Source organism: Myxocyprinus asiaticus, chromosome 32, assembly GCF_019703515.2.
Source record: "Myxocyprinus asiaticus isolate MX2 ecotype Aquarium Trade chromosome 32, UBuf_Myxa_2, whole genome shotgun sequence".
Classification (NCBI taxonomy): domain Eukaryota; kingdom Metazoa; phylum Chordata; class Actinopteri; order Cypriniformes; family Catostomidae; genus Myxocyprinus; species Myxocyprinus asiaticus.
In genome coordinates, this window is record NC_059375.1 from 12,241,321 (window position 1) to 12,257,936 (window position 16,616).

Sequence of the window (16,616 nt, forward strand, 5' to 3'; positions counted from 1 at the left end):
TGTCTTGACCAAACCATTTTGGGGCTGGGGGGTCGCAGGTGTTGAGGTCACAAATATAATCATCCTCTTTAGTACTTTAAAATAGTGAAGGCTCTGAATGCAATTATTTTCTGAATGAAGGCTTTAAATGTGATTAAGGCTCAAAATTTTATATTTTTTTGTTTTTAAAACATACGTTTTTTTTTTTGTTTTTTTTTTTTTAGTTTACACATTGCAAGATTATCACTGTGTCTGCATTGCTAGCAATTGGCCTGTTTTAGTCATCTTTTCTTTCTTTTTTGTGCAGTCTCAATGAAAAGACAAATATAATTGTAATTTCTTTTCATCACTGATGTATCTGTAAAATGACATGATCATGTCAGCTGGCTAGCAAAAAGAAAATACAAAACATTATTTACTGCCCTCAGTGTGTCCCTCATTGTATTTTTCCCCCCAGTAGAATCTTAAAACAATCTTTTCTTTAAGAACCCGAACGCTGCTCTTTTCCCACACAAAAACAGTTCATATTAACCACTAATGTCAAAAAATCATTATTAATATACCATAAAAGTAGTTCGCTCAACACAAAGCTGTCGTGTGGCCCCAGAAAGCTTGGAATATAGTGCACGAGTCATATAGACTATTGTTATGAAATATTTATACTGAACCTTTAATAACAATTTACAGTATTTGTCCTTTTTGAAGCTTGACAGCTCCTGCTCACTATAAACTGTTATTCTATGGAACAGTGCTGCTTAAAATATCTATTTTTATGTTCCACGAAAAAGTGACAGCATGTGGGTTTTGAACAACATAAGGGTGAGTAAATGAGTGAGTAAAAGTAAATTTTCCATTCTTAGGTGAATTCTTTAACTGGAGGCTTATCCTCAAAATAAAATGGTCTCTTTTAAAAGAAGACTCTTAGGAGATGATGTACACAGTTCAGAATTAATTAAAGACATACAGAAATTATTTAGAAAATCTTTAATTGATTTTAAATTATTACCTAATAATATTTGCATTCAAAATATTTGACACTGTCCTTGCCACAACTTAAAAACACAACAGAAGTCACCAGTCACAAGTCTTACCATGTTCTAGTTCTAATCTGAGGGTGATAATGCTCTACATTGTGTTATAGATCATTTTCTAAGTCAATATCAAGTGAATTTTCTAAAAAGGTACTTCAGAAGCTTGCCAGATAACCACATTCATTCAGTTCCTTTACAATATACACACATTCGCTCTTTGTCTTAAGCCTGATTTGCTGAAAATGGCTCCGTTAATGTTTTCACATTCAAAATTATGAATGACATACAAATCACGTACTTTACGTGACATACAGTATTTTTCATTCAAAACAGCGAATTTCGCAAAATGGTGAATAGTTTGCACCACTGGAAATTACTGTCGGTCTGTTCAACATTTCAATCATAAAATAAGGGCAAATATTGCATGTTTAGTTAGTTACATCTTACATTACACTAACACTCTTAACCTGAACTGCTGACACTGATGTGTGCGTTCTGCGTGGTGCTGGAATAATCCACGAGGTTCTCGCCTGCTCAGCTTTTTAAACTTGAGTCCCGCTTTCATCGATTTGATTGGCTGTCTCAAATTACATTGACGAGCATTGTTAGACTATACCGTGCATGCTAAAAATTTAACATTTTTTAAACTGTTGTGTTATTCCTGCAACAACTTAATGACAATTAGACAGCGGTGCATATTGGGAGGGACTCGTCCCCCTCAACCCTCAATGAATATTATGGTTACTGCCCTGCTAAGAACAGTTCAGTCAGGAAAGCTCTGTCAGGAAAACTCTCTGAATAAATGTAAGGTGTTATAATGGATAAGACAAATTGTTGGTTTGGTCTTAGCAAACTAGATCTGCTTTCACTGCTGCTGCAGCAGAGCAAGTATGAAGACTTGCTACTCCTTGAATATACACAGACATGCTGTGTTGAGCATGTAGGACATAACATGCTGCTGCTGTACAATTAGACATAGATAAAATCCAGGGTTTCTGCAGGTTTAATGAAGCTAAATTAAAGACATTTTTAAAAAACTTTTTAAGACCATCAAAAGAAAATTTAAGTAATCAATTGAAGGGAACACAATACATCATTATGTTCTCTAAATGTAAATGTCTAGGGAGCACATGAAGAGCCATATTCATAGCAACACTTCAATGTTTAAAAATGCAACTATCAAAAGATCTCCATTACTTTTTAACTCATTAAAAAAAAAAAAAAAAGTATCTTAAGGCTTGAATAACTCTGCTCCCAACCACCAGAATGTGGAAATAACTTTATAATTTTTTTTTTTTTTTTAAAACGAGGGATCATAAAAATTGCATTTTGTTTTTATTTAGTACTGCCCTGAAGAAGCTATGTGACATAACAGATCCTCTCATACAGTATATTCCACACATGATCCTGTTCAGAAGTTTACATTCTTTGGTTTTTAATATGTGTGGTGGTGGGGGTGTGGTTTAGGGCTGGGTTGTGAATGGAGAGCGAGATCAGGAGATGAGAACAGTAAGGATCATCACCAGGCAATGATTGTCTCTAACAGCTGTTTGTCATTGCAGTGAGAGTGGAGACTGGTTTTAAGAGCGAGCCGGACCCCAGTGAGAGGAGAGAGAGTTACCACACACACCCAGAGACTGTGCTGAACTGTTTCTGCTATAAAGCGTGATTATAAGTGTTGCCGCTGAAAAGTGTGATTTTGAGTTTAAAATAAACATACTGTTTGAGTTGGATTCGCCGTCTCCCACTTCCTCCTTTCCCCTAACTGTGAACTTTGTTACAATATGGTGTGTTGCTTTCTCGATGATCAATGGCTGTTTGTGTAATAATTGTTCATGAGTCCCTGCTTTGTCCTGAGCATGTCACGGAATGGGGTATTTGAAAGGAGGACCCAAATGCAGATAGCAACAATGAGCTTTTATTTAAATAAAAAGGAAACAAACATAACCAAAAATTACCACAATGGAGAAAAAGGAAAAACAAAACCAAACTAAAAACTTGAACCGACAAGGAAGGTAGACAGAAGACACGAGCACTTGACGACCCAAGGTTGTGAGAGACAGACACATACAACTGACACGAGTGCATGCCACATGGATGACATAAGAGCAATGCACTCGTGCCAATAAACAACAAGATAAGAGAAATCATGACAATGCCAAATGGGCGAGCCATGCATTCTCACACAGACTAGACAAGACACTAAACATGAGTATCACAGCTCAGCCACAAAGACAACAAAAACTAACAGAAGTGGCTGAACCCTGACAGAGCAGTGACGATGTCCACTTTTCTTAAGAAAAACCCCCTAACTACAGTACAGTTATTTGGTTTCTCAGCATCTTCTGCACATTTGAGTTCTTCATTGGCTATATGATGAGATCCAGCTTCTGACACTTGGGACAACTGAGGGACTCATACACAACTATTAAAAATGGTGCAAACAATTACTGATGCTCAAGAAGGCAACACAAGAAGAACCAAGGGGTGAAAACTTTGGAACAGGATGATTTGTGTAAATAAGAGTACATTTTGAATAAAATACATAAAAGTACATAAAAAATCTAATCTTTTATCTCTTATAGGCTATTTGTATTCATTCTGAAAGGTGTGGGAAAATGATCATTAAGAGTGACAGAAAAATACATATTCACGTGTTGCACAAAGAAATGGATCGGCTTCTTTTAGCTCGTTGTTGAAAATTCATTTTTGTTGGTGCATTTCTACTTGCGCTGAATGACAGGATGACAAAAAGTGTGCACATTTCAGCAGATTCGCTGTAAGACTAGATTGAAATCAACGTGCGACGCATCGAAATTGCTTCTCTTCTCTGCAAACGATACCAAAGACAATAGCGAGAAGGAAAATTTGTATATTAAATGTAATTAGTAAAAAACCAGTGAGCCTTCCAGCTGAAACCGGGAGATAATTACATTGTTTAGAAAATTGTCGGGACACCGGGACATACCTCTTAAAAACCAGATGTCTGCTCACCCTACTTAAATGCAATGAGATAACAATCCCTCGAACAACATTTAATGCCATGACCTTATGAATTTAAGACTTGTTGCTCCAATTTAAGACCTTTTTAAGGCCTTAATTTGCAGAAGGGCAAATTAAGACTTTTTAAGACCCGCAAAAAAACATTGAAAATCCCTGTGAAGCAGATCTAGACTTGTGACGCTGGGGAGGAGGAGGTTTACCGAGAGAAAACTCTGTAATAGGGAGCTGCAGAAAAACCTGCTTATTTGCAAACAACTGAGGCAATTTAAATGTTAGACAAAGAAAGAGTGTGCAAGTTCATTGGCTAACAGATTAAATGTCATAGGATCTATCAGCTTTGGCATTAGATTATGAAAGACGATTGGTTAACAGATTACATGTTCAAAGGACCTTGCACCATGTAGAGTTTTATGACTGAACTTCATTTCAGAGAATCATTTCAGAAAACATGGGCTACTAATATAGAAGCTTGCAGGTTCAGTTGCAAGAATGGGTGACCAAGGAACTGGAAGGATTATTAGATCACAATCACCATTATACCCTTGTTCAATGCTCATGCTTCCAAGCCCTTCCTAATCTACTGTAAGTATGGATTATGGATATTTGTCTATAAGATGGCAACTAAAGTATGATGCTTAACTTGTCAGAAAAATCTTTTTGAATAGGGGCTCCAAAAGTTTGTATTCTTATGAATTGTTTGATGAATTGAGTGTGACACTAACCAAGTTGCCCACTGACAGAACATGTTCGAAATCCGGACTCATGGGGTAGTGCTCCATGGCCATGAACAGTGTGTTGAGCACAATGCAGATGGTGATACCAAGATCAAAAAATGGGTCCATCACTACAAAAAGAACCCACTTCTTAAAGAGGAGCCAGGGAGCACAGCAGTCCCATTTAAGGAAAATGTCCGCAAACTTATACCAGCCTGGTGGACAAGGCCTCTGGACACCTTCCAACTCTGGGAGACAAAGAAGGTAGAAAAAGAGAAATTAGAAACACTATTTTAAACGGCACTATGTGGCAGACAGTGTGTGGACATCCAAGCACCACCATATGTGCTTTTTGAGCATTTCATTTTGAAACCATTTGTATTGATAGTGAGTTCCACATGGCTGTGGAAATTTTCATTGGAATCAAGGGGCCAAATCTGATAATTAGAAGATGTCCACATACTTTTGGCCACATAAGTATATTCTGACCATTTTCTTTACAGTGAGCAGCAAGGCACTGAATGACTGAACATCAGCAGAGTGACAGCAACAAACTCTGCTAGTCAGCCCATAGCCCAAAGATTAGCACCACTCAGAGGAAGTTAACAGGTTTTCTCTACACACAATGTGCCTGACCTTTGCCAAGTATAAAACTCTAAATCTAGACAATAGACATTCCCTGCGGTTATGTCAGACAGGCGTACAAGGCACAGCAAACTAATCTAGATAATTACAATTCAAATTAATGTTTAGAAACTTCCGAGCTGCCTCTCTAATCCCAGTGCATTTAAATTCCTGCTACTGGGTCTTCACAAGCCTTATGCTTGTACACTGGGTTCAAAAGTCAAATGGAGAAAATGATTCTGTTGTGCAATTTTCTAATTTACTGCAGTTGTTTTTCATTACAAATGATAACATCAGCATTATAATCGAGTAAAAAGTTGAGTTGAAAAACATGAATATCCAAATTTCTTAGTATGTACTATGTCCCCCTTTTTGCTTTAAAGACAACATACAAAAGATGGCATGTACTCCACAAGTTTGTGCAAAACCTGATGATTCCTGTTATCCAGCATGATTTGAGAATGTTCCAAAGAGCGTCTTGTGTGCTTCAACAGAAGCAAGGAAATCTTATTTTTGGTACAAATGAATTACTTCACCGAAAGGGATAGTTATTAAAAATTATCTCGTAATTTAGGAGATGTTAGGCAGAATGTTATTCTTAGTCACCATTCACTTTCATTGCATCTGTTTCCATACAATAAAAGTAGATGGTGACTGAGGCTGTTATTTTGCCAAACATTTCCTCTTGTGAAAGACAGGAGGGTGAGGTTAACGTGGTCAATGTCACACATTTTCTTATGTGATTAATTACCAAGAAATAGTGCAGAATCCTAAATATTTTTTATTCAATTTGTCATAATTAGGGATGTTATAAAATATTGATATATCGATTATTGATCGGCACGTTAGTTTATCAATATATTTTTGAGGCATCGATATATAAAAATTAGCCGACATTTAAATTAGAAGCCTAATTTGCATGCTTTCCAATTCACTCTGTTTAACAGTCTGGCATAATAACGTTGGGAGACCACTAGAGGGTGATAAAACATTTACTGAAGCTGGTCGTGGTCATGATCACACACACACACACACACACAGGACAAGCTGATGTGGCGCAGCAGATTGCAGTCCAAAATTACAAACGTTTTTGAACTTCTTTAAGAAGAACAATGTGATGTTGATGAGTTTGCAGGTTAGTGTATGAAACTGGTGTAACTGCGCAAACGGAACGATTAGAAATAGTGACATTTAATATGCAATTTCTCTGTATGTAGCACTGAATAGCTCTTTCATTCAAGCTGTCAAACCAAAAAATGACTTAGATTTCTGTCTAATTTAATGGAAAACTATGCAAGTTGTGCTCTGTGGCACTTCAGAATTTTGAGGCTGGTATGTGCGTACCTTTGTAGAAAATAATTTTTCTAATTTTAGAATGCCGCCAGACGCGTCCGGTGTCCCGTGAAATTTACCCTGCAGCTTACACTTTACCAAAGTTGTGTTGAGAAAATTGTTTAAAAAGATAAAGACTATTGTGCAACGAGTAGCCCAATTAATATCTGAAGAAGAAAAAAATCCTATATATATCGATAATCATCTGGAAAATCTTCCGATTATCGATGCATGAAAAGGCATTGATCCCAAGCCTAGTCATAATGTTTCTTTTCACAGAAAGTCTGTTCCATATTGTAGAGAGCATCAAAATGCGTTCAGCAGGAGTCGCGGATATAAACATGGAGACAGTGTGCAACAACGAAAGCCGCCGTGGTACCACATGTTTATGGAATAATTGTCTGTACCACAACCACAAGCAGGCTTGATGAGGCATTAAAGTGATACTCTAATTGGTTTGAGAGATTACCTCTGTTAATGTATTTATTTATGCTGAAGAATTTTAATTCTTCACCCTTTCTCCTTTTTTGGGTGCATTTTGGAAGGAAACTAATGACAATTGCCTAATTTGAATATCCATTCTGATTCAACATTCATTCTTATTGGTTACTAATCAGAGTCAGCCTCCTTTGGTATTCATTTAAGCTACCAAGCATGAAAACAAAATATTTAAAACTTGAAATTTAAATGGATTTTATCACTTTAGTTTTTATGTTCATTTTGAACAAATTTTGGAGAAGGCTCAGCCTGCCTTGCCTCCTTTGACGGGCCGTCACTGTTTGAAATGTTTAGGGTTTCTTTAGGTTAGTACCATCCATAGTTGCAGTGAGCACACTGATAGCACTGGCTGCTCTCTTGGAGAGTTTGAGCTGGTCCAGGTACTGCATACTGTGTTTGGAGCCCAAGGATTTGTGGTCCTCTTCGGCTGATAACTGTAGAATAAATGAAACAGTACAGAAGTCTAAAGATATGCCAATATGGACTTTCTTGTGTGAATAAATATCTAAAAATTACACACTATGTCAAGAATGAGTTGTATTACTTCTCTGTCACAGGAGGGGACTCTGTTGACAATGAGGTGAGGAACTATTTTGCCGTTCAAGTCCTTTATGATGTCATCACCTCCAAGACTGTGTAATGAACCTGTCCTGTTTGACCCTCGAATTTGCATTGTCTGGCTGGCCAAAGAGACTTTACTGCCTGCCTGTAATTTATGATATGTAAAGACAAACTAATATATCAATATAAATCAATGTTACATAGTCAGTTGAAAGTATGGTTACCTAACCCTGTTTTAAAGTGAAATTATATGGTAGTCACCTGACCTCTTGTTCTTGGTTCTTGAGCTGCTCAAGCAATCTCTGAAACTCCTCTTCTTTCTCAAGGGCCTCAGCCATGGTGGCTTCGTTCTGCTCATCATAAGCCATGGCAACCACTGCCAAGATCAGATTAATGAGGTAGAAAGACCCCAGGAAGATGACCACCACAAAGAAGATCATGTATGTCTTCCCAGCCGCACGAAGGGTCTAAACAAGATGATAATGAGAATTTTATTCACTTATACTCTTCCAACAGATGAACAGACATAAAAATGACTAGTTAACGGACCAACTGGAAGAGATTCTCCCAATAGTCCTGAGTCATGACTCTGAAGAGGGCGAGAAAGGCCCAGCCAAAGTTGTCATAGCTGGTGTAGCCATAGTTTGGGTTCCTTCCAGCCTTCATACATGTGTATCCTTCAGGGCACTTCCTATTAAAACACCAGACAAAGAAGGTCATTTAAATATGACCTTCATCTTTTCATTCTTAAATCTCTGTTGTCTTTGTTTTGTATTATAATTTTCCATTCTGCATTTGATAAAGAAATTACTTCTCAACCGTTAATAAAGTACAGTATGTTTTTTTAGGTATGCAAGTGTGTAGCCAGTGGTGTGGACAGAAGTGGGGCAACAGGGGCACGAGCCCCTGGCTCTTTCGTTCACAAATCTTAAGTTGCCCATCTGGTCATCCAAGAAAAATTATTAGTTAAAACAAAATTAAAATCTTATTATTCTCTCAATAACAATAATAATGTGTCATTATTGGATTTCTTTGTAAATCGCAGAACAATGAAAGAAAATTATGCAGAGGTGCCTTTAACAGCGCATGCTACAGCAGATCGGTGGTGGATTCTAATCGCAAGTGAACCTCCCTATGCCCTACTTACTACAAAGTGCGGAGCCCTTTAAATGGATACTCTGAAGGAAACATGGTATTACTGTATGAATGTAGCCTTCGCTAACAGTCTTGTGGAAGGGCCCTTCCAGAAAAGATACATTTTCTCACTTTCATTGGAACGAACTTTCGAGTGGCATCCTCTTCCCGCAGAAGTGCCCTTCAAGGGTGCAAAAATGCTGTTGAAAATTCACCCTGGAATATCTAAGTACCGTGGCCTCAGGTGAGAAAAAGGTCAGAAAAAAGTCCACAATACGTGATTGCAACCGCATTTTCAACATAGCACACTTGCAGTGTAGGCAGCTTTATTAATTTTAATGGGAGCGGATGCATCGCTTTCAGTGTAGAAAGAAATTCAATATGTCTTTCATAGAATACTGTCATAAACTGAAGGAGCAGTCTGTTTCAGCCAAAGACAGTTCATTTTTTGTTGACACTGATAAGCCATTAGTCTAATCACTTTTAGAAAAGTACCATGGTATACCATTTTTTTTGGACATTATTCAGAACCATGGTATTACTATCTCGACACCACTGTACCATGATTCCGCCACTTTACTGGTGTAAGGTCCTAAATATTAATGACAGAATACACTAAAATAACATTATACAGAAAGTACTATAAGAAGAGTCAGTTTTATAAAGAGGATGATGAAGTCAGAGTGGAAGCAGCAAACATGTAGGGATGATGTAAAGGAGCAGAGATTAGAGAAAGTGAAGAGAAGAGTTATGAGACAAGAAAAACATTAAAGCCCTAACAAAAAAGCACTGTGCCGTTACCAGGGTAACACCATGTTACTGAATGATTACTACGTTCATACTTCATGATATTGTAATAGTAGTACTCCAAGGTGCTTCAAAAAATACCATGTAAAACCTATGGCAAACATGGCATACAAATCAAAAAACATGCATTACCACAGACCATGTCTAAAAAAACATTGTAATACCGTCATGCTTTTTGTGAGAAATCTAAAAAAATAGGCTATTACTTGTGATAAAGGAAACAAAAGAAAAATATGGATATGTATACAGTATAATAAAAGAAAAATAAGTATCCTATACATTCATATAAATACTAGTTATAATATATATATATATAGTAAAAAATCTGTAAAACAATATTTTTTCCTTCTGCCCGTGTCCCTTATGAGGACAGTGCATGCCACAGTGTGTAGTATAAATACATTCCCAGACATAACTACTGAACGGTAATAAGATTTCCAAACTTACCCAGAATCAGAGCTGTTACCACATAATAAAGCATCTAAACTTCCCTCCAGAAAGTACTGGTTTTCTGCAAAAGATAAGCAAAACAAGTATGCCAATAAAGTTTGTATACAATATATTTAATTCATGTTTCATATTTCCTTTTATATTTCAATCATTGTCTTTCTTATTTGTGTGTTTTTATTTATCTATATCAGATTGTAAAATATGAGTACTAAAGCAAAACCAGTTGAGAACCCCTGCCTTACTTTATAAAATGTGCTGTACAGTCCAGTGAAGTGTGAATTATTATAATGTTGATATTGTTAGAAGCTTGCACATATACATTTGAAAATATTTGCTCTTGTGTGCTTTTACACTACCATTTGTATTAGCATTTTTAAAAGAACTCTTATCTAAATTAAGGTTCTACAGGTTGTAAGGTTCTTTCATTTATAGTTCATATTTCATTCATTGTCTTTCTTACCAAAGTGACTTGCAAGAAATATATATATATATATATATATATATATATATATATATATATATATATATATATATATATACAGTACTGTGCAAAAGTTTTAGGTACTTGTGAAAAATGTTGCATAGTGAGGATGTCTTCAAAAAATAATGACATAAATAGTTTTCATTTATCACTTAATGTCATACAAAGTCCAGTAAACAAAAAAGCTAAATCAGTATTTGGTGTGACCACCTTTGCCTTTAAAACATCACTAATTCACAGTTTTTCTTGGTTGTTGGCAGATAGGATGTTTCAAACTTCTTGGAGAATTCGCCACAGTTCTTCTATTTATTTATTTATCAATTGCTTCTGTCTCTTTATGTAATCACAGACAGACACAATGTTCAGTGGGGGGCTTTGTGGAGGCCATGACATCTGTTGCAGGGCTCCCTGTTCTTCTATTCTAATCTTGTCTATTTGCAAAAGGAATGTTTGGGAGTCTAACATTTATATTTCCTATTGACACACTAAAGCTGAAGATATAAATAACCATCTTAAAACAAATGCTTTTGTGAAACATCTTATGTGCCTAAGACTTTTGCACAGTACTGTAGATATTACACATGTAGTTAGGTAAACAGGTACTGAAATGAATCTCAAATTCCAACAAATGTAAAACAACTGTTACAAAATGTGCCAATAATTTGAAATTGATAGTCACAATTTTAGCACAATGACTTATGGTCATGCCACTACCACTAGTACTGCTAGAACTAATTGCAGTACTAACTATGTAATGACATAGTTGTGTAAAAATTGGAAATATTTAATAACCTTGACCTAACTTCACCTTCATTGTCTATGTAAGCTTTGAAATCGAATGTATCTGTGACGTTGAGGATGGTGTCATTGACCATAGTGGTGTTGTATTCATCAAAGATGGTGCTGTTGGGGATCGGCCAACGGATGCATTTATGACGTAGATTTCCCATGAATAACTGCAGGCCAATGAGGGCAAACACAGCCAGAGCAAAGACGGTCAAAATCATCACGTTTACCATCTTCTTGACAGACTGTATCAGAGCCCCAACAATGGTTTTCAAACCTGAGTGGGAAGTACAGTATGAGAGGAGAAATGTAAAAAAAATATGCAAAGGAGATAGAAAACAAAATAAAGGTGTGTTTTTATTTAACTATACTGGATTGTAAAATCTGGATCCTAAAGCAAAACCAATTGAGAACCACTACCTTACTCTACAAAACGTGCTGTACAGTCCAATAAAGTGTGTATGATTTGAAATGTTGATATTGTTAGCAGCTTGTGCATATACATTTAAAAACATTTGCTCTTGTATCTGCGCATTTCACATTTCACTTGCCTGTTTAAAAGATCTCTGATCTAATATAAAGTTCTACAGAAATAAATTAGTTAATATTACATACCAGGAATAACAGTGATTGTTTTGAGAGCTCTGAGCACACGAAACGTCCTCAGTGCTGACACATTACCGAGGTCTACAAACTCTGTGATGTACCTGGAAACAGTCACACCACAGATCAAGACGTCAAATGGGTACAACACACAACACCCAGACTGAGGTGTAAAAGTAACATTTTTCCTTCAATGGAAAATATTGCTTAAGAGTCTTAAAAAATTATTTTGGTTAGTTGTTCCTGGCTGTTGTAAGTGGTTGGTTTTAAAAGAAGTTAAATTTAGATCTGTCAACTACTGTGGCCAAAGGGCAGCATTAGCTGACTGTCATTGAGAAGGTGTCTAAATGAAACTAACCATGCAGGGTATCACTTGTGTGAACAACACAAGAAACTGGACTGAAATTCCCAGCAGAAATCAAATAAGTTTTATTACAGTAACACCTAATTACACCAAGGAACCTCAACTTTATATTGATTATGAATTGGCAGTATACACGTATATAGCTTATACTATTTAAGGTCTAAAAAAGCTGAATACTCACGCCATGCTGATCACCATGAAATCAAGCCAGTTCCATGGGTCACGGAGGAATGTGAAAGGTCCCATGCAGAAGCCTCGAGACAAAACTTTGACTGTTGCTTCAAATGTATATATACCAGTAAAAACATATCTACAACAAACAAACAACCAAATAAATAAATCAATCAACACATTATAATAAATTAATGATCATAAATATGCAGCCCAGGGTCATCATTCTTAATACTAAACATATGAATCAGTTGTACAAAGCAAGTATAAAGCATTTTACCACTACATATAGTGGGGTAGATAAAAAAAAATAAATAAAAAAAAATCAAGCCAATAAATGTGATATTTCATCTAAATATATGTCATTGTTTTTGCAATTCCGTTTAGTGACACTAGTAATGCAGAAATTACACACTCCACCTTTGAAGTTGTATGTACTTTATTAAAAAAAAAAAAAAAAAAAATCTGTCTAACCTTAAAACAGTTTGAGACTTCTGTTGAACTTCCACTAATAAATGTAAAAGTACTGTATGTTCAAGTAAAAAGAGAGAGCGGCAGCTCTTACTCAACAGTTTTACTCCAGGCCGGAGGATTACTCATCGTCATGAACACGCAGTTGGAGAGGATGGTTATCATGATGAGCATACTAAAATATTTGAAGCAGAGTTAAGGTAAATACAGCAAACAACTAATGTCGTACTACTGAATCATTCAGAATCAGTGTTAAAAATGTAGTTTTACGTTAAGTTTTTAACGTAACATTTGCCTTCTGGTTTTGTTATTCAGGGGCATTTTTTTTACCTTTATGAGAACATATTTTTTTCAAACCATTTAAAACACAAATTGTGTCTCATCTGTTATGCTAAATACTTCAGTTTAATTTAATTGATTCATTAAGACCAGTTCTCAAGATTTAGAATTAATTACCCTAAGAATTATATTAATTCATATTTGATGCCATAATGCAGTATGTATAATATACTATTATAGAATATTAAGATTTATATAAGATTTTAAGAACTAAAAAATACAGAAATAAATCATTATAAGGACATTTTTAACCCCCACATTTTGACTTTCAGAGACATTTGTATTATTTTTGGTGGCATCTTTGCCTAGAGCCCTCTTAAATTTTTGACCCTGATCAATATCATCAAGAAGATCATCATAAAAACTGGATTTGCATTGCCTGAAGGAATACTAGTGCTTGCAAGGCAGTAAAGGAACGATGTTAAATATAAGGGAACTTTAGGTTTTAGACTTTGGTTCTGCATAAGGGGAGTTGACATGGCATAACATGTTTTCACTCTCCCTTAATAAAAATAAATAGAAATATTTGGTAACACTTTACATTAAGGTTCCATTCGTGAACATTAGTTAATGCATTAGGTATCATGAACAAACAATTAACAATATATTTTTTACATCATTTATTAATATTCGTTAATGTTAGTTAATAAAAGTACTATTGTTCATTTTTAGTTCATGTTAGTTCATAGTGCATTAACTAAAGTTAACATTATACAGCTTTTGAATTTAAAAATGTATTATTATATGTTGAAATTAACATTAACTAAGATGAAGAAATGCTTAATAAGTATTGTTCATTGTTAGTTCATGTTAACTAATATTGTTTACTAATGTTAACAAATGGAACCTTATTGTAAAGTGTTACCAAATATTTATACACCAAGAATTATATGAAGAAGAATAATGTATTTTTCATTAAAATTATCAACTTTCTCAATATGTCTCAATTAATTCATTACATTTTTAAGCGTCATAAGGAAAAACAGCTATCCCTTATAGGTGTGTCCACAGTGTTGAATAGCAAATAAGTTTAAATAAAATTTGTTTAAAATGCATCTGGCTATATATTGTAGGGGTCTGCTATATTAAAAGATGACACTTGTTTAAATATGATTCATAGAAAAAATACACTAGCTCATATCAAATTGTCTCCACAGTTTCCTTGAGTAAAATGTGTAGAAATACAGATCTTTAGGGGTTTAGAACAAACCCATTAAACTTAAATTGTGAATTTGACAAAAAACAAAAATAGATAGCAAACCTAAGGGGCCATTCGGATTGAACACGTTCTTGTGCTAAAAAAAAAAAAAAGTTTAATGCAGCGCAATCTACAGTAGCAGAATGCAGAATGCTTTAAAAAGTTGACATTCTCTTTTACCTGACACAATATCTAAAAACGTGGCATACCTGCATGAGACTCTGAAAAAATTGCTTTATGTGGCACAATGTTTAAAGACTTCTGTCTAGAACGTTTACATAGAAAACAATGCAAAAAGAGCTTAAACGGACACAAAAATGTGTTCAATGTGAACGTCTCTTAAAGAAATAGTTCACCCAAAAATGAAAATTCTCTCATCATTTACTCACCTTCATGCCATCCCAGATGTGTTTGACTTTCTCTCTTATGCAAAACACAAATTAAGATTTTTAGAAGAATATTTCAGCACTGTAGGTCCATACAATGCAAGTGAATGGGTGCCAAAATTGTGATGCTCCAAAAAGCACATAGAGGCAGCATAAAAGTAATCCATAAGACTCCAGTGGTTAAATCCATATCTTCAGAAGTGATTTGATAGGTATGGGTGAAAAACAGATCAATATTTAAGTCTATTTTTGCTAGAAATTATTTTCCCTGCCCAGTAGGGGGGGGTGTGCATGAAGAATGTGAATCACCTAAAACACAAGTAAAAAAATGTGAACATTAAAGTGGAGATTGACTGAGCAAAGAGGAGAATTTACTTAAATATTGATCTGTTTCTCACTCACACCTATGAAATCGCTTCTGAAGACATTGATTTAACCACTGGAGTCTTATGGATTACTTTTATAATCCTTTATAACCCATGTGATTTTCTGAGCTTCAAAATTTTGGACACCATTCACTTGCATTGTATGGAGCAAAAGAGCTGAAATATTCTTCTCCAAATCTTTGTGTTCAGCAGAAGAAAGAAAGTCATAGACATCTGGGACGGCACAAGGGTGAGTAAATGACGAGAGAATTTTCATTTTTGAGTGAACTATTCCTTTAAGGCTAAAATTATCTATTGAGCTAAGACTTGACTTTGTACATTAAAGCTGAAGTATGTAACTTTTTATGCGTTAAAATACTTTCTCCTATCCCAGCTTAATATGCAGTCAACTGTTAGTAAGCAATTCATAGGTTAATTTTCTCAAAAACTGTAAACACTGTGTCTCCTTGAGGCTATGAAAATTGAGGCTGCCTAAATTATTTAAAGTTGAATACTTATGGCCAGAATATTTGCAGAATATAAATGCTGTGCTGCCTTGCATTGTAATGACGACTGTTGTCAAAATGATGGTTTATACATGAGGAAGGATATGAATGTATAAGAATTTTGATGGCTCCTCTTCTGACGGGACTAAAAGGACTGATAATAAACAGCGCTGGTTCGGCAGAGAACCTGTAGATTGTGTTCCCCTTGCTTATCACGATAAACGTCTGCAAATGAGAGAGATATAAATGCAAAAGTTTGAGACCAGTTATAAACACCAGATAAAACAGGCTTCACTTTAAATAGAGTGCACTTGAATAACATGTTTGGGAGTGAGACAGACTTTCTGTGCTTTGTAGAAGGGGTCTATGTCCTCAAGAGGGGTGTTGAGGAGATCCTTTGGTGGGTCGCAACAGATCATGGGCAGGCTTTTCCCTGCCTCCAGGTCACGGCTCGGTGCCTGTGGTTCCTCATCGTCACCCTCTGCTTCCTCCCTGCTTATCTTTTCATGGATGAGCCTTTCGATCTCCGCCAGTGACTCTGGGGTGAAGCGGCGGAAAACGTTGGTGCCTGTGGGAGGGAGCAGGCTTGCCATCTTGGCATCGCGAAGAGATACCACCTCACCGGGGAATCACTACACCAAGCTTCTGAGAGAGAAGAAATCACTGCATTATAAAGCACAGAAGATGAATATGACTTTATGAGGGAAAGTGTGATCAGGTGGAAAAAAATTAATGAAATGATATAATACTCACATTAACAATATATTTAAGTATTTAATGAATTGTGAGGAAAGAATGGAGTCGAATCTGGAGT

General features: G+C 35.7%; 1 protein-coding gene across 2 annotated transcripts in view; it reads right to left on the bottom strand.

Moving 5' to 3' along the window:
• LOC127423339 (sodium channel protein type 4 subunit alpha A-like) overlaps positions 1–16,395 on the bottom strand; it is a 38,142-nt gene extending 21,747 nt beyond the window's left edge. For both annotated transcript variants that reach the window (XM_051667549.1, XM_051667550.1), the window contains exons 1-12: positions 16,144–16,395; positions 15,909–16,027; positions 13,103–13,192; positions 12,548–12,676; positions 12,015–12,106; positions 11,422–11,676; positions 10,130–10,193; positions 8,291–8,432; positions 8,008–8,208; positions 7,725–7,886; positions 7,494–7,614; positions 4,736–4,974 (exon numbers count right to left, since the gene is read on the bottom strand). In XM_051667549.1, coding sequence (XP_051523509.1) covers positions 4,736–4,974; positions 7,494–7,614; positions 7,725–7,886; positions 8,008–8,208; positions 8,291–8,432; positions 10,130–10,193; positions 11,422–11,676; positions 12,015–12,106; positions 12,548–12,676; positions 13,103–13,192; positions 15,909–16,027; positions 16,144–16,395 — 1,866 coding nt within the window. The remainder of the gene's footprint in view (positions 1–4,735; positions 4,975–7,493; positions 7,615–7,724; positions 7,887–8,007; positions 8,209–8,290; positions 8,433–10,129; positions 10,194–11,421; positions 11,677–12,014; positions 12,107–12,547; positions 12,677–13,102; positions 13,193–15,908; positions 16,028–16,143) is intronic.
• Positions 16,396–16,616: the final 221 nt, after the last annotated feature.